Here is an 18,430-nt window from a genome sequence, read left to right as displayed (position 1 = left end):
AGGCCATTTGGCCCACATCAACCAACATGTCCCTCCTGCCTGCGTTTGGCCACTAGAGGGAAATTGGGCAGCACAGTGATGCAGCGGTTAAGCCCCTGTCCCACTTGGGGAAACCTGAACGGAAACCGCTGGAGACTTTGCGCCCCATCCGAAGGTTTCCGTGCGGTTCCCGGAGGTTGCAAAACCTCCGGGAACCGCACGGAAACCTTGGGTGGGGCGCAAAGTCTCCAGAGGTTTCCATTCAGGTTTCCTAAGTGGGACAGGGACATTATTACAGTGCCAGAGCCTGGGTTCGATCCTGACTATGGGTGCTGCCTGTACCGAGTTTGTAAGTTGTTCCTGTGACCGTGTGGATTTTCTCTGGGTGCTCCCACATTCTAAAGACGTACAGGTTTGTAGGTTAATTTCGCTTTCGTAAGTTGTAAAATTATCCCTGGTGTGTAGGTGTTAGTGTACGGGGTGATCACTGGTCAGTGCAGATTCAGTGGGCTGAAGGACCTGTATCTCATAAGGTTTCCTTCGGGTGCATCTCAAAAGGCTAGTCACTGGTGCAGTCTGTAGCTCCGAGTAAGCTTAATTTTTTTTCTGCAATCTTGGGTAAGGGGGCATAACTCACTGAACATCTGCCCAGCTGCAGACCCTACCATTGGGGGTAGTGAGGGTTGGTGTCAGATTTAATTCCATCCTCATAGGTTTGTGAAACATGTAGTGTAGGTCTAATCAACATTTCTGCCTGAAATGTTCTTAAATGATTAAACTAATGAACAGGATGTGCAAAATGAGTAGGAGGTTGGTAGATTGTAAAAGCCAGCTTAAAGTAGGGGCAGACTTCCTTCTATGTGCAGAGAATGCCCCATTCTTAACAATATTTAAAAGCAGATTTTAAGTTTTCCTTTAACTTTCCACATTGAGATGAGGGCGAGTTGTAACAAATTTCCAGCTTGGCCAACTAAAGAAAGATATCGCTGTTGTGAAAATTGTCAACAATTAAGATTTATTTGTAGGAGATGCTGGTTGCCATTACACTGAAATTCACCAAAGTTTAAACGGTACAAATCTTGCAGTTATTGGAAGTACATTAGATGACTGATGAAACAAGGATGGTATTGTGGTAGCATTTGAACAGATGCTGAAAGAGAGAACACGAGTGAAGTTTAAAAAATGTGGTGCTCGACTATACACGTATAGAAATCCTAGATTCTTCAGTAGCTCTGACTCAAAACAAGTCTTGACTTATTCCGAGACATCGTGAGAGCAGCATATGAATCTGAAGGTATTTAACCCAGGCTGTTTTACATGGATTTCTATCTTGAGAGAAATAGCATTTCACAAAATTAACCCAGCTGGGCAAATAACAAAACATTACTTTCACTAAAAGCACTTGCCCTATCCCAAGCTCAAGAGAAGAAACATTTTACCAATGTAGTTGGACATAAGTCTACCACTAATGTTTGTGAGGGCCAGCTTCAAGTGACAAGTACCTGAGTGTGACTGCTGGGATTATAGGTGCAGGTGCAGCTGCAACCCAGCTTGTGGACTCTGGCTCAGAAGAGTGAGGGAGCTGGTGATTTGTGGGCTGAGCTGACTGGTTCCTGTTCTGGTAGCACCAAGTAGCTTGCATTGGCAACGACAGCCAACTGTTTCTGCCCTAATAAGGAGCTCCTGACGCTGTTGCTCCTTGACTTCACCATCCCTGTGCAAGTGGGACACCCATTTCCTTCAGTGAGAGGAGTAACTCGGAGGACACACTCCAAACATCTCCAATGCACTTTAGAGCTGCCAGAGTAACTAAAGTGTGATTTGTAGTAAACTTGACAAAACAAATGACCCACAAAACAAATGACAATGTTTACAACAATAATCATTAAATTATATAACTGCAATAGCCAAACACCAATAATAAAGGAAATGATCACTGAATCCTTCACCTCCTTTCCACTGTGAGGCAGGGAGATGCTTGTAGCAAGGTGATTGATGCGTGTGACTTTCACACACTTACGCACCACACAAACAGGCTACATACATACGCACCTGGGGACGCACGTGCACACACACTCACCAAAGCTGTGTTAAGGTCATGGATCGCATCTAGTCACTCACACGCTTTTAAACTGCAGAAGTGGGAAGCAAATTATTCGCAACCCTCTTGGATACAAACAAGGTCTTCATTCAGAAAATAAAAGACTCAAAAGTGCTGAAAGAAATCAGTAGATCAAGCAGCACCTCAGGAGGACATAATCTGCCGATGTTTCGGGTTGGGTCAAGAAATATCACCTATCGATGTTTTCCAGAGATGTTGCCTGACTAGAGATACAGCGCTGGAACAGGCCCTTTGGCCCACTGAGTCTGCACTGACCAGCGATCCCCCCGTACACTAGCACAATCCTACACACTAGGGACAATTTACAATTTCACCAAAGCCAATTAACCTACAAACCTGCATGTCTTTGGGATGTGGGAGGAAACCGGAGCACCCGAGCATTCGGGGAAAACCCACACGGTCACAGGGAGAACGTGACCAAACTTCACACAGATAGGATTGGAACCGGGTCTCTGGCACTGTGTCACTGTGCTGAAACGTTTCAGCACTTTGCGTCTTTTTTTCTTGTAAAGCAGCACCTGCCTCTCCAGTCGCAGGAACTCTATTCAGCAAAGTGAAATAGATTTCTCTCTAGCCCCCTCCGCCCCAACTGTATGAATGGTGAGAGGGGTTTTGGTTCCTACTTCACCTCAGCCTCCTGCAACCTTGCTTGTGCGTTCCTAGCAAGTTAAATCCCAGTGATTACGAGGAACTCCTCCCAGCACAACCTCACCTTCTCACTTCCATTTGACAGCGCCTTGAGGAAAGGAAGTCATTTTTTACACCTGTGGGAGGTTATAGCTATTTGTGACGTTGGCTCTCGATTAGTCTGAACATAAACGTTGGCGGGTATAAAAGCAAGCAAAACTCGCTGCTGACTCCCGTCCTGTGAAGCACAGCTTCATGGTGTGAGTAATGTTCAGCTACTGTGGCCTTTTATGCTTTGCTGAGCGTATAACTATTCCCTTTGAACGCGAGGAGCAGTGAGCAGTCACTGGATCGGTTTCTGTTCCAGGGTTCCTTTTCCCCCCTTCGCTGGAGAGCGGGTTAAGTCCTCAGTCCCTGCATTTCACAGGTCCTCTTCCTACTGAACAAAGATATCTGCTCCATTGCTTCTGCGTCCACCTCTCCCCCCCCGCCCCCCCCCTCATCAAATCGCCAAGATTGTCTTGTCCACAGTGAAGGGTGCCGGGAGTGTCCACACCATTCCATCTCCGTAAGGAAGGTGTGAGGAAGGGAGCAGCAAACGAGTGACCCAGTGGCTGCAACACAGGAGGATGTGCATTAATACAACAGTCATTACCGCACTCACCTCCCCAGTCATTCCTCCTCCTCCCCGCTCCCATCCGGCAGGAGGTACAGAAGCTTAGAAGTGCACACCACCCGACTCAGGAACATATTCTTCCCCTCTGTTACCAGGCTTCGGAACGGTCCTTCCATTTGCTAGGATATTGTCCGATTCACCTCTACCCCATTGTGGACATTGGACTTTGTCTCTGGAACTGGTGCACTACAATGCTGAGAACTATATTCTGCACTCCATCTTCCCCTTTGCTCTACCTGTTGAACTTGAGTTTGACTTGATTGTATCTATGTATAGCATCATCTGATCGGTTGGATAGCACGCAACTAGAGAGCGGTCCCAAGCTAATATCTACCTCATTGGAAACCCTCGGACTATCTTTAATCGGACTTTAAGAATAGGGAGTAAGCCATTCAGAACGGAGATGAGGAACTTTTTCTCACAGAGAGTGGTGAGTGTGGAATTCTCTGCCTCAGAGGGCGGTGGAGGCAGGTTCTCTGGATGCTTTCAAGAGAGAGCTATATAGGTCTCTAAAAAATAGCAGAGTCAGGGGGATATGGGAAGAAGGCAGGAACGGGGTACTGATTGGGGATGATCAGCCATGATCATATTGAATGGCGGTGCTGGCTCGAAGGGCCGAATGGCCTACTCCTGCACCTATTGTCTATTATTTACTGGCTTTTATCTTGCACTAAACATTATTTGCTATATCATGTGGATGGCTCAATTATAATCATGTATTTTTCCACAGATTCTTTCCACTGACCGGTTAGCACATGACATGACAAAGTTATTTCACTTATTTGCACACAACAAAAGCTTTTCACTGTACCTCGGTAAACGTGACGATAATAAACCTAAACCTGTCCCCACAACCGTGGTGTGTACGCAAGGAAGAATCATAGCAGATCTTCAACAGCCCATCTCCACCCCCTCTCAAGACACACTCTCCCCCACTTTAACGAATTTTACCTCCGTTTTTCTATTCCCAGAAATATTTTCAAGTTGTTCAGTTTTCCCGCGTGAAATGGATTTCGGAAAACCTGTTCGGAGAGAAGGACAATGTAAAAATGCTGGGAATAGCGGGTGAGAGACAACTAGAGTTCAGCTGGAGGAGCAGCACCTCTTATTCCACTTGGGTAGCTTACAACTCATGGTCTGAAGATTGAATACTCCAATGTTAAGTGAATACCCTCCCCCCCCACAAAACTCCCGCCCCTGTGGCACTCACCAGAAGGACTCGGGAGAGCCAGTGAACACCGTGGGCTCCCTCTTCAAGGACTCGTCCTCGGAAGGGGGGCAGGCAGTCGGCCTGGGTGACCAACAGCCCACTGCCTGGACCTGTGAACAGCCAACTTGGCCAGGCCTTTGAGTGGACCACCAAGGAGGTCTCCCACCCGACTCTATCTCCACCAGGTCTCCAAAGGTCAGTGAAAGGCCTGGATAGAGCGGGAGAGTCTAGGACCAGAGGCCAGAGCCCCAGGATAAAAGGACGTACATTTAGAAAGGAGACGAGGAGGAATTTCTTAAGTCAGAGGGGGACGAATTTACTGCCACAGAAGACTGGAGGCCAACTCACTGGGTATTTTTAAAGCAGAGATTAACAGATTCTTGATTAGTAAGGGAGTCTACTCCGCCATTCAGTCATGACTGATCTATTTTCCCTTCACAATCCCAGTCTCCTGCCTTCATCCCACAACCCCCGATACCCTTACTAATCAAGATTATGTCAATCTACACCTTAAAATATTCATTGACTTGGCCTCCACAGCTGTCTGTGGCAATGAATTCCACAGGCTCACCATCCTCTGTCTAAAGAAATTCCTCATCATCTCCTTTCTAAAGGTACATCCCTTTTATTCTGAGGCTGTGGCCTCTGGCCCTAGACTCTCCCACTAGAGGAAACATCCTTTCCACATCCAGGCCTTTCACTGTTCGGTAACTATCAGTGAGATCTCCCCCCTCATCCTTCTAAACTTCAGCGACTATTGTTATTATGTCCCGAAACGGGACGGAACTTACCCGACCCTTCTGCTGCTGTCTCTGCCGTTCCTTCTTGTTGATGTGCCTCTCGATACTGGTTTCCCCACACATGATAAGTACCATGTGCCACAGAGTGAGGCCGCAGAGGGCCAGAGCCACCGAGCTGGCGGGAGAGAGAGAGGGGGATGCATTAACGGCACTGCCAAACAAAGCCCACTCAAGCACCCAGGGTCTCCGGAGCTGCGGACAAGGGTGGGGTGAGGGAGATGTCAACTTAGTTTAATTTATTATTGTCATGTCTGCTATCCAGTCAGCAGAAAGACAATATGGATCATTTTCCTTTCATTTTTTATAATTAATGGATATTTTGAAGGCAGAGATTCTTGATTAGTACGGGTGTCGAGAGAAATCAGGAGAACGGGGTTGAGAGGTAAAGATTGAATGGTGTAGTAGACAATGGGCTGAATGGCCTAATTCTGCTCCTTTTACTTATGAACATGAACTTAAGAACTATACATGATTACAATTAAGCTGTCTAGTGTATATATACAGGATAAAGGGAAGATAGTGCAAGATGGTCCAGTAACGTCAGATAAAGATAATCTGAGGGTCTCCGATGATGTACATGGTTCAGGACTGCTTTCTAGTTGGTGATAGGATGGTTCAGTTGCCTGATAACAGCTGGGAAGAAACTGTCCCTGAATGTGAAGCTGTGCATTTCCACACTTCTGCACCTCTTGCCCGATGGGAGAGGGGAGAAGAGGGAGTGACCGGGACGAGACTGGTCCTTGATTAGACTGGTGGCCTTGTCGAGGCAGCCTGGTGTAGACAGTCAATGGAAGGGAGGTTGGTTTTTTACGGGTCTTGGATGGAGCTCACATGATGGATGGGCACCTGATCACATCCTGCAAACATCCCGCCCTACATCGCAGTCATATAGCACGGAAACAGGCCCTTCAGCCCAACTCGTCCATGCTGACCAAGATGCCACATCTACATTAGCCCCACCTCCCTGCTCGTGGCCCACATCCCTCTAAACCTTTCCTGTCCATGTCCCTGTCCAAATGTCTATTAAAGGCTATTTTGGCTCAACTACCTCCTCTGGCAGCTTGTTCCACATGCTCGCCACCATCTGAGTGAAAAAGGTACCCCTCAGGTTCCTATTAAATCTTTTCCCTCTCACGTTAAACCTATGTCCTCTGGTTCTTGATTCTTTAACTCTGGGTAAAAGATTCTGTGCAATTACCCTATTCCCCTCATGCTATGATACACCTCTATAAGATACATCTCTATAAGCCTCGTGCTCCAACCTCTCCCTATAGCTCAGACCATCGAGTCCCGGCAACATCCTTGTATATCTACTCCGCACTCTTAACAACATGGAACGTTTCACGAATCGGTGTATTATCCTTGAGCAAGGGCCGTGTGGATCTTCTCTGCGTTGTTCCAATTTTAGTATAATTGCTGTGAAGATCTTGGCTCGTTGCAAGTCATGGCTCTTACTCAAAGATAGCTACAACTTTGTGCTGAGATCCCGCATGCGAGGTGGACATCAGGAGGAGAGCGCTGACCTGCAGAGAACCCAGAGGTAAATGATGGCTTTGTGGAAAGCCTTTTCTCGGAACGAGATGGTGGGAGCTACGGTGGCCATCTATGTGTGAGAGAAAGAAAGAGAGTCAGTCGCACAGCACGGAAACAGGCCCTCCAACCAAACTTGCCCACTGCGTACAAGATGGCCCCCATCCGCACCATCTGCACTTCATGCTGCCTCGGCTTGGACAGCAGCAGAATCAAGGATCATCTCACCCCAGTCACTCCTCTTCTCCCCTCTCCCATCAGGCAAGAGGTAGAGTAGGGAAAACGCTCTACTCCTGTGCCACTCCTGAAGGGTGACCTCATTGAGGTGTACAAGAACACGAGGGGCATGGAGAAAATGAACGCTTACAGTCACTTTTCGCAGGGTAGAGGATTCTAAAACTGGAGGCCATAAGCTTACGGCGAGAGGGGAGAGATTTCAGAGGGGTTTGGGGCAGCTTTTTAGTCAGAGGGGAGTCCGTACCTGGATGAGCTGCCAGAGGGAGATGTAGGAACAGTTAAAACTCAGCGGGTCAGGCAGCCTCAGGAGGACATGGATAGGGGACGTTTCGGGGTGGGACGGAAGAGTCCAAAGAAGGGTGCCAACTCAAACCGTCATCTATCAGAGATGCTGCCTGACCCACTGAGCTCCTCAAGCATTTTATTGTCCTTTAATGACATTGTTCCTGTACTCGAGGGAGCAGAAGCACACACACAGTACTGTGAATGTGTTCCCCTGTTGTGGGAGGAGGGCCAGCACAGCACAGCACAGCGCAGCCACCCGTCCCCGTGATAAACATCCTTCCTGCAGGGGGCAGCACAGTGGCACAGCGTTGGAGTTGCTGCCTCACAGCGCCAGACACCCGTGTTCGATCCTGACTACGGGTGCTGTGTGTACGGAGTTTGTACGTTCACCTTGTGACCGCATGGATTTTGCCCGGGTGCTCTGGTTTCCTCCACAGACGTACATGTTGGTAGGTTGGCTTCTGTAAATTGTCCCTAGTGTGTAGGATAGTGCTAGTGTACGGGGGGGTGATCGCTGGTGGGTACGGTCTTGGTGGGCCGAAGGGCCTATTTCCGCGCTGTGTCTCTAAAGTCTGAAGAGGATGGCGAGGCAGGGAATGCCTGCATGTACAGCCTACGCCCGGAGCAGTTGCTTACGTTGATGGTGAGGTAGGCGTCCACAAACATCTCCCTGCTGCTCACGCTGCAGTAGATGCAGCCCAGCGTCATAAACAGGCAGAAGGAGAAGAAGTAGCGGTGATTGTAGTGACCAACGCAGTTATTCAGCCAGGCTGTGCCGCAGTCAAGGAGGCAACGCTGAACACAAGGAGTTATCTGAGCCACAGCTCCCTCCCTCACCCCCTAAACCAGCTCCATTATAGAAAATAGGTGCAGGAGGAGGCCATTCGGCCCTTCGAGCCAGTACCATCAGTATGTATCAAATCCGTGCTGTCCCTGCCCTGGGAGTGCGTGACGGGATCAGTGCAGTGCATGGACTGTGTACCCGAGTCTGACCAAAACGCTGGGGAAACTCAGCGGGTGAGGCAGCATCAATGGAGTCTCCAGGTGAAGAGGTTCTCCTCCTCTGCTCCATAGATGCTGCCTCACCCGCTGAGTTTCTCCAGCTTTTTTGTCTACCTTCGATTTTCCAGCATCAGCTGACCCTTCTTAAACAAACTTGTACCTGAGTCTGATCACCTCCACCCACTATTCCACATTAAAAACATGTACAAAAGAGATTGAAACAAGGATACGACAATGATGATCCATCTTCAAGACACATCTGGAAAACAGAACATGCCAAATTAATGGTTATATTGTACAAGTTAAGGCCTGAGTCTAGCTTCACCCACATCCATCACCCCCAGTCATTTATTTTACCCATTTAAGTGCAGTAAACCCTCATTATAAAGGACCGTAGCGGGGGAATGGTGTCCGTTATTGACGGTTGTCCGCTATAAGCGAGTAAGGGATTATCATTGTATAAGTAGTCGAAACAAACAACTGCAGATGCTGGTTAAAGGGCACAAAGTGCTGGAGTAACTCAGCGGGTCAGGCAGCATCTCTGGAAAACATGGATACTTGACGTTTGGGTTCGAGACCCTTCTTCAGACTCTCGGTCCGGGCCTGGGTCTGGAATCCAGGTAAATTGTCGGCCCCGCCTGTTGGTGCCCAGGGGAGAGGTGAGGATCGGCGGAGTCAATGGTCGTGGGTGACCAGAATGCAGGTGAGGGGGCGCGCGCCACGGTGGCGGTGTGAGCCAGAGGTGGCATCTACAGCCCAGCCTGGCGGTGAAGGTCAGCAGGTCCGCCCGCTATAACCGTAATCCGATACAAAGACATCCGCGAAAACAAGGGGTTACTGCAATTTCCCTTTGGAAAGCTGCCATTGAATCTGCTCAGACAGACCTTTCAGACAGCACCCAGTCCCAGACTGAGTTTGTGAGCAGAGTCCCTGGGCACAGCAACAGTTATTTTGTGTTTAGCGATACAACGCGGTAACAGGCCCTTCGGCCCACCAACCAGTGATCACTTGTTCACACTAGTTCTGTTTTCCCATTTTCACATCCACTCCCAACACACTAGAGGCAATTTACAGAGATCTACTAATCTACAAACCGGCACATCTTTGAGACGTGGGAGGAAACCCACACAGTCACAGGGAGAACGTGCAACATCTACACACAGGCAGCAGCTGAGGTCGGGATCGAACCCGGTTCTCTGACGCCGTGAGGCAGCCGCTGTATCAGGCCGGACACAGTGCCGCCCGCAGTCCTTGGGGTAACCGCAGCTAAGAGATACAAGGTGACTTCCCTCCACCCCAGGCACCAAGCCACCGACTCACCCTCCCCACCCGGGAACATTGGGCCTCGTCTTACCGGTTACAGATGCTGCAGTGATGGGCTCGAGGTGGCTTGGGATTAATACACTTCCTGCAGATAGAGACCATCGGAATGTCGCTTTTACCCTGCATGGACAAGGAGAAACCATTTAAAATGTGGAGTTGGTACAAAGTTACTTAGAAGCAGTGACACTCCCTCTACACCAGGGGTTCCCAACTTATCTCTGGCAACTTTAATAGCACATGACAAAGTTATTTCACTTATTTGTGAACAACTAATGATGAACAGATACCGGTATACCAGAACCAAACACAGTCAGTCAATGAGAAAAAATGTACCCCCTGGGTAGGCGAAATCTACCCCAGGTTGAGAACCCTTGGTATACATTGTCCCATCACACACTCCCATAGCAGGGACAGCACGGGTTAGATACAGTGAAGCTCCCTCTACACTGCCCCATCACACATGCACAGGGCAAATCAAAACCCCATCCTCACCTTCAATGACACTGAGCCCAAACCAAGATCCACTCCGTCCCTTATCTATCCCATAGTGGTCCTGAGCCAAATTCCAATGCCCTCCGTCCATTTCCTGATGGTTGTGGTGACAACAGTGTCCCATTTCCCTGCTTCCCCCCATGACTCCTTTGATAAAATTGTTCCCCCGCCCCCATTCCACCTCAATAGACCCTGATGATAAAATTAACCTGTGGCCATTCCCACCCATTCACCCTATGTGACTCTACCCATCGCTCCTCCGAGACCCTGTCGATCCCTCATCCATCCACCACCGAGACCCCCTCTTCCTCCACTCCTCCCCCTACTGGCCCCCCTCTATACACCCCAGCCATCCCCCTTTCTCCCCCCCCCCTCACATCCCCCCACTGAGATGGCCCTCCCACACCCCCATCCCACCCATCCTGTATCAGCCTCCCCCCCCCCCAAGCACAATGCTGAGGCCAGGACCCTTGCGGATGCCCCCCACCTCCCCCTCCCCCGCGTGCCCCTGTGGGGAGAGCCCCTACCTGTGTGGGCTGCCCGGGCAGCGTGCGCACGGCCTTGTAGTAGTGGAAGATGATCTGCACCAGGTTCCAGTGGCCGTAGCAGAGGTGCCAGGCCACCCAGCCGGCCGGGTAGGTGCTGAGGATGACGGGCAGCATGCACACGTACACAATCAGCACGATGGTGGCTGTCAGGACGATCACCAGGACCACAAACACCTGCAGGGGAGGGGTTGGAGGAGGCGGTGAGGGCGGCAGAGCTGGGGGCGAGGGGCTCCCTCGGCAGGAAGTGTATTCATCCCAAACCACCCCCCCCCCCCCCCTCCCCCATCCCTGCAGCATCCCTGTAGCAGGCGAGGCACAATTACCCTGGGTCACCCAACCCATGCCGACCCTTCATGCGAGTTCTATGTTATCCCACAACCTCATCCACTCCATGCACATGAGGGGCAATTCAACCACAAACCTGCCCGTCTTTGAGATGTAGGACATTGGTTTAAGGTGAGGGGGAAAGATTTAAAAGGAAACCGAGAGGTAACTTTTTCCACACAAAGGGTGGTTGGTGTATGGAAGGAGCTGCCGGAGGAGGTAGTTGAGGCAGGTATTATCGCAATGTTGAAGAAACAGTTAGACAGGTGCGTGGATAGGATAGGTTTAGATGGATGGGACTAGCATTGATGGGGCATCGTGGCCGGCATGGACAAGTTGGGCTGAAGGGCCTGGGTCCGTGCAGTATATCACGGTGACGAGGTCTATGGTCGACAGTGCACAAAGCAACGATCCTGTGACGCTGGAGTCTTTGGACTACGATACTCACCACGCCAAACCAGCGGGTTACATGGTCCACCAGCCAGTAAATGGGTTCGAAGAGGGAGTCGAGGAGCACGTCGCTGTTGGTGAAGGAGTTGTAGAGCAGGGAGTTGGCGCACAGCTTGGAGTAAGTCCAGTACGTGGCAGCACGGTGCAGGAGCCGGGATCTCCGCCTGCGCCCCAGCCCGCAGCAACGCAGCATCAGGCGCATGGTGCCGCACACCTGCAGCAGCCGCTTCCTCATCGCACGGCAAGCCAGGACTCACCGCGCATCACCACCCACTCCGCGGGTCGCCGCACGGGCTCGGCTGCCTCACTGAGGAGAGAGAGCAGCAGTCAGTCCGTGGTTAGGTACAAGGAACTGCAGATGCTGGCTGACCAAAAAAGACAAAATGCCGGAGTAACTCAACGGATCAGGCAGCATCTCTGGAGAACATGGATAGGCGATGTTTCGGGTCAATACCCTTCTTCAGACTGATCCCGACCTGAAACGTCACCTGTCCGTGTTCTCCAGAGATGCTGCCTGAGCCGCTGAGTGTGTTTGGCCATGTAGGAGCACTTCAGGCAGTGCAAAGCGAGAGAATAAGCAGAGCGTGGAATTTAGTGGAGACACAACAAACGGTAGATACCGGTTTACCAAAAAAGACACAGCGCTGGAGTAACTCAATGGGTTGGGGAGCGTCTCAGGAGAACATGGATAGGTGATGTTTTGGGTCAGGATCCTTCTTTATACTTATTCTCCAGTATTCATGTTCTCCAGAGATGCTGCCTGAGCTGCTGAGTTACCCCAGCACTTTGTGACTATACACAAGGTCGGTTCAACATCTAATCCAGACATTGAGTGGGACGTCACTTACTGTCAGACGGAAGCCCTGCAGACAGTACCACGAGGAGACTCTGCTGGCAGTGATGGAGTGGCAGGAGCCTGGCATTTCATGGCAGTAACACTGCGCGCCTCTCTCTCTCACTCGAGTACTGGAGAACCAAGCCCGTCAACCTGCTCGTGCGCACAAGTGAAACGTCTGCAATAAGAGTTAACATCATTAATAGAGTCACACAGGCCCTTCGGCCCTACTTGCCCATGCCCCCACCCCCACCCCCCAAGATGCCCCATCTAAGCCAGTGTTATTCCCGGCACAGCTCACACCAAGCTTTTCACTGTACACGGGATAACTAATCCAGGCGGATGGGTGCAGAAATGGATACAAAGTGCTGGAGTAACTCAGCGGTTAAGGCAGCACTCTGGAGAACATGGATTGGTGATGTTTCAGGTCAGGACTCTTCTTCAGACTGGGACAAGAATCAAGAGCATTTTTATTGTCAAATGTCCCGAAACAGAACAATGAAATTCTTACTTCCAGAAGCGCAGCAGGTATGTTAGCAGAACGTAATTAAAAGGAACTGCAGATGCTGGTTAATACCAAAGATAGACACAAAATGCTGGAGTAACTCAGTGGATTATCTCTGGAGAAAATGATGCAGTGAGGCAGCAACTCTACCGCTGCGCCACTCTGATGGACAGTAATACAAATCCTCTGTTTATTTTCATCATGGCCCCCACTGCCACACACTCCTCCCTGCCACTGGCTTCCGAAAACCCGGCCCGGAGCCACCCGCCGCTCCATTGCCTGTCATCCGACACAGGTTAACAGACACAGACCGAGCTGGGTTTCTACGCTAGAGACCGTCAGCTCGTCTCCGACATGGAGAACCGCGCTGGACGTTCTGGAATCAAAGTCTTTCAGGAGGAGGCGGCACAGACACGATCACAAGCCCGAGAACAGAATGACTCACCGCCCTCCGAGCAAAAAACCTCTGGATCCTGGGCGAAGGAAGGAAGGGATCTTATACCCCGAACCCATTACACCTTGAGAAGATCAGTTAAACTTTACTTCTTAATTATTAAGGTCCAAGTAATAAAGACTAATTACTTCTATAATTCATGGTGAAACTCAAGCTACTGCATCCTGGACAGATTTTGATCAGCAATGTATAAATCAAACATGTAGGAAGATTGGGCACTCAAGTCTGCTCCCACTGCTCCACATGTTTAATTCAATTCCAGTGTTACAGTGCTCGAGTTACTGCCTCACAGCGCTAGAGACCCGGGTTTGATCCTGACCTCGGGTGCTGTCTCTAGGTAGTTTTCCCCGGGTGCTCCAGTTTCCTCCCACATCCCAAAGATACGCGGATTTGTAGGTTCATTGGCTTGGTAAGCTTCAGTTTAGTTTATTGTCACATGTACCGAGGTACAGTGAAAAGCTTATGTTATGTGCTGTGCCACGCAATATTGTAAAACTTGTCCCTAGTGTGGATAGTGCTAGCGTACAGGGTGATCGCTGGACTCAGTAGGTCGAAGGGCCTGTTGCCATGCTGTATTTAAAATTTAAATTAAAGGCACAGAATGGTTAGACCAACACTTCCAACAGCAGAGTGCCAGCTGTTGGTGAGGAACCAGCACATGGCCGAGAGTGGGTGGACTGGTGACGCACCAACACCAAAGACCGAAGGGGCCATTTCCTTCAGCGTCCCTTCTTCCCACCGCAGTAATGGAAAACATCCTCCAGCAGGAGAGAGGAAAGCCAAAGGGATTTCAGTTTCACCAACGTGTCATCATTACACAGGATAGAGAGGCAACGTTGGGTAGGCAGTCAAAACCACTTTCCCAGCATGGAAATACTAAACACTAGAGGGCAGATCTAGATGGTGAGAGGAGCAAAGTTTGAAGGTGGTGTGCAGCACAAGTTTCTTTTTACAACAGTAGTGAATGCAAGGAACATGCTGCCAGGGATGGTAGTGGAGGCACTAATAATGGCTTTTAAGAGGCTTTTGGATATACAGGGAATGGAGGAATGGGTCACGTGTAGGCAGATAAGAGTTGGTCTTGGCATCATGTTGGGCACAGACATGATGGGCCGTCGGGCACGTTCCTGTGCTGTACTGTTTTCTGTTCTATTAATCCAGGTTTCCCCAGACTCCCATTAGGATGATCACCGTTTGTCAAGGGGCGAATGTCCCATGTTCCCCTTGCCCGATGGTTGGCCGCTCTTAGACTTGGCTTGCTTCACTGATCATCCATGCTCCTTCATTCATCACTAAACCACTCAATGGGAACCAGTATTACTGTCAATGCGTTTATTACCCATCCCCAATTACCCGAGTGACGGTGAGCCATGGTTTTGAACCATTTCTGCCAAAGGTGATCCCACGGTGTGGGTGGGGAGGGAGCTTCAGGACTGTGTCGGTGAAGGGCCAGCGATATATTTGCTTGTTTGTTTCTTAAACTGAACTTTTTTTCGTTGTTTATTACGGGGTTTAAAGAGTACTATGTTTGCCTATCTTGTCGTGTTGCTGCAAGTAAGAATGTCATTCTTCCATTTGGGGACATAGCACAGTAAAACATTCGTGACTCTTGGCAATTTTAAAAATAGAACTCAAAGCAAATGAAAGCGGAAACAATTAAATCAAATAATTAAAATCATTGTTTCCGTGGAGTATAACAATATCCTGAGGGGCAGGTTTTCCACACTATGTTGGTGGGCGTATGGAACGAGCTGCCGGAGGAGGTTGCTGAGGCAGGTACTATAACAATATTTAAAATACATTTGGTCAGGTACATGGGGAAGAGAGGTTTAGAGGAATATGGGCCAAATGCGGGCAGGTAGGACTAGAGTAGATCCTGGTCGGCATGGTAATAGGGACTAGCTTGGATGGGGCATGTAATAATAATAATAATAATGGGTGGGATTTATATAGCGCCTTTCTAGATACTCAAGGCGTTTACATCGCATTATTCATTCACTCCTCAGTCACACTCGGTGGTGGTGAGCTACTTCTGTAGCCACAGCTGTCCTGGGGCAGACTGACGGAAGCATGGCTGCTAATCTGCGCCTACGGCCCCTCCGACCACCACCAATCACTCATTCACACAGGCAAAGGTGGGTGAAGTGTCTTGCCCAAGGACACAAAGACAGTATACACTCCAAGCGGGAGTGTAGGTCGAGTTAGGGCTGAAGGGCCCATTTTTGTGCTGCATTACCCTAATTTTAAGAATGATTGCTTCCTAAACTGGCCTGGAATCCCCTCCCAGATCCGATGCAGCGGCTTAGCAGTAGAGCTGCTGCTTCACCACAGTGACAGGTCACACTCACTGGGTGAACGTACAAACTCCATACAGACAGCACACTCAGTCAGGATCGAACCCGGGTTTCTGGGGCTGTAAGGCAGCAACTGTACCAGCTGTGCTACTGTGCTGCCAGAACCGTTTAAAATATCCAGCATAAATACGATGGCCTGAACAGCTTCCTCCTGTGCTGTACAAAGCTGCGATTCTCCAAACTCTGTGGCAGAGATTAAAAACTGCTTGATCTTAATACTCATCGCCAGACTGAGCCTAACCATCCCAGGAAGCCTAATCTCCTGACATAGTTAAACAATCGGCATACCTCTGTCACTGAAACAGAAGAGGTAATGAAAGTAGATGGAGAACGGAGCCTCTGCCTTGCAAATAAAGTGCTCGGGTTATGTTACCAGACCTTGATCCCAGAGATATTCAATTCAAGTAATTAAACTGGAATTTAATAAAAAACATACTTGTCCTGATAACTGTAACATGAAACTACTGGATGCTTACAAAACGCCCAATTCGCAAATCAAAGAGAACTAAGCCGGACTTGTACATTCAACCACAACACAAATCCTTCATAGTCAGAGAATAGAAATAGGCCCTTTGGCCCACCATATTACAGGCTGGCCAAGTTGGTATAGCTCCATTTGCCAATAGTCCTCTAAAGTCTCCCTATTCATCTATTAAAGTCAGAATCTGAGTAGCTCCGATTCTCAATTCATGGTTGGTGACGTTTAGGTTTAGGAGCCTTCTTCACGTTGCCCTTCCCGATGAAGGAAGGGTCCACGTTGTCCACTGATGCTGCTGCCTGACCCGCTGAGTTACTCCAGCACTCACTGTGCGTGTGTTTATAGCCTGAAACACGCTTGGTCTGGAGGGGGGAGTGGGCGAGGGGGAGGGTAGGGAGCATGGGTAAGAGGAGGAGGCGAGGGGGGGGAGAAGGAGGGATGGAGAGAGGGGAAGGATGGAGGGAGAGAGGGGTAAGGATGGAGGGAGAAGAGTTCACGCTTCCCGGGTCCCCACACTCACCGGCCAGGGCCCTCCACTCTCCCGCCGCCTCACCTCACTGCAGCTGAGGCAACAAAGACAAGGCGCCGTCCTCCCGCCGCGGGGCGCTCTGGGAGCTGTAGTTCTCACCGCTGTCGACCCCCATCGTCGTCACCAGCGGCGGGACTACAATTCCCATCATGCCTCCCTACCCAGCCGCACTCCAAGGCCGGACGAATCGCTGCGTGATGCAATCGATTGCCCCAAGTACCTGTCGGGCAAGTGCGTTCAGGTGGCTCCAGCAGACACCCAATTACCACCTCCCCAATGCATCAACTCAGCCATCCCTGCTTCCAACTCCTTTGATTAATGTTATGACTTCAACAGCACGACTGAGCCCAACAATCTCTTGTGGACAGATTGCAGGAAGCATTTTCAAACAAACCTGACACGCAACATGCTTCCTGCAATCGGCCCACAGGAGACTGCAAGGCTCAGTAGTGGAGTTGAAGTCATAAAAGTAATCAAATGAGTTGGAAGCAAAGAAGACAGAGTTTATATAGAGACAAGGAACTGCAGTTTCTTGACTCCACATGAGTTGTTCCAGTCACAAAGTGCTGGAACAACTCAGCGGGTCAGGCAGCATCTCTGGAAAAACAGGATGTTCTGGACCCTGGACCTTCTTCAGACCAAAGAAGGGATCCGACCATAATTTTCCACCAGACATGCGACCTGATCCGTTAAATTATTCCAGCACTTCAGATTCAGATTCATTCTTTATTGTCATTGTGCAGCGTATAGTACAGAGACAACGAAATGCAGTTAGAAACCCAGAAGAGCGAACATAGAATAATGGAACAGTAATATATATATATGTATACATTAGCAATAGTGCAATTTTTCTGGGGGAAGGATTGTTGGGGGGGGGGGGGGGGGGTGACTGGCAATCACCAAGGTGCAGAGTTAAGTTTTGTAACAGCCGTAGGGAAGCTGTTCCTGAACCTGCTGGTCCGGCAACGGAGAGACCTGTAGCGATTCCCAGATGGGAGGAGGGTAAACAGTCTGTGGCAGGGGTGAGAGCAGTCCTTGACGATGCTGTGCCCCCTTCGCAGACATCATTTGCCCTGGACAGACTCAATGGAGGGGAGTGAGGAATCGGTGATGCATTGGGATGTTTTCACCACCCTCTGCAGTGCTTTCTGGTCGGAGTACCTTTGTATCTATCTTGGGATGGTTATGATTGGAATAATAATTGAGAGTTCATTACAGGCTGGAAACTTTAGGTTTGGTTTATTATTGTCACATGTACTGATATACAATGAAAAACTGTTTCGCATTCTATTCAGGAAAATAGTAAACGACCAGACCCCGTTGGGTCCCATTCCCCAACACAATATTCCACCACTCACCCGTTCCAATGCAATATTCCACCACTCACCCGTTCCCCCAACGCAATATTCCACCACTCACCAATAGCCCCCAACTGAGTAGGCGCAGCTCATTTCCCCATATCCTCCAGCACTCTCTCCTTCTTCTTCCCTCCCCAACCTCTCCCTCCCTCTCCTTTCCCCTACCATCAGTCACTCCCTCCCTCCATAACCTTCCTCCATTAAATAACAATCCTCTCCTCGTCCCCTCCCCCATGCCCTCCCTCTCCTTACAACAATGTTACAAACCTCTCATTGGACTGGGAGTCCTGTCTTTGTTAACATTGTTCATAA

General features: G+C 49.6%; 1 protein-coding gene and 1 non-coding gene across 3 annotated transcripts; both read right to left on the bottom strand.

Annotated features, from left to right (window-relative positions):
- Positions 1-977: 977 nt before the first annotated feature.
- Positions 978-16,866, bottom strand: LOC129704154 (palmitoyltransferase ZDHHC16-like). Of its 2 annotated transcripts, XM_055647073.1 has the most exons (11): positions 16,752-16,865; positions 12,454-12,618; positions 11,604-11,912; positions 10,811-11,005; positions 9,823-9,911; positions 8,699-8,727; positions 8,103-8,236; positions 6,938-7,017; positions 5,406-5,529; positions 4,356-4,426; positions 3,133-3,342 (listed from the first exon to the last, which is right to left on the bottom strand). In XM_055647073.1, the coding sequence occupies exons 3-11, from the start codon at positions 11,838-11,840 to the stop codon at positions 3,231-3,233; spliced, it is 1,071 nt and encodes a 356-aa protein (XP_055503048.1). In that variant the 5' UTR covers positions 11,841-11,912; positions 12,454-12,618; positions 16,752-16,865; the 3' UTR covers positions 3,133-3,230. The 2 variants fall into 2 exon arrangements, with proteins under 2 accessions (XP_055503047.1, XP_055503048.1); XM_055647072.1 differs by lacking the exon at positions 6,938-7,017 and having other exon boundaries at positions 978-3,342; positions 16,752-16,866.
- On the bottom strand, positions 6,740-6,843 carry LOC129704410 (U6 spliceosomal RNA). Its single transcript, XR_008724722.1, has one exon. It is a non-coding gene; the product is annotated as a U6 spliceosomal RNA (small nuclear RNA).
- Positions 16,867-18,430: the final 1,564 nt, after the last annotated feature.

This window comes from Leucoraja erinacea, chromosome 15, assembly GCF_028641065.1.
Source record: "Leucoraja erinacea ecotype New England chromosome 15, Leri_hhj_1, whole genome shotgun sequence".
In the NCBI taxonomy this organism is placed as follows: domain Eukaryota; kingdom Metazoa; phylum Chordata; class Chondrichthyes; order Rajiformes; family Rajidae; genus Leucoraja; species Leucoraja erinaceus.
Note: the sequence above shows the minus strand (reverse complement) of the source record. Positions and strands in the feature narration are given on the sequence as shown.

What these genes read in the sequence shown, in the direction of transcription:
- LOC129704154 (XM_055647072.1), bottom strand. Translation starts at nt 11,840, where the DNA reads ATGAGGAAGCGGCTGCTGCAGGTGTGCGGCACCATGCGCCTGATGCTG. An exon ending in TGCCCGGGCAGCCCACACAG is followed by an intron (nt 9,912 to 10,810) that starts GTAGGGGCTCTC and finishes TTGTCCATGCAG; the next exon opens with GGTAAAAGCGACATTCCGAT. An exon ending in ACGCCTACCTCACCATCAAC is followed by an intron (nt 5,530 to 8,102) that starts GTAAGCAACTGC and finishes CTCTCCCGCCAG; the next exon opens with CTCGGTGGCTCTGGCCCTCT.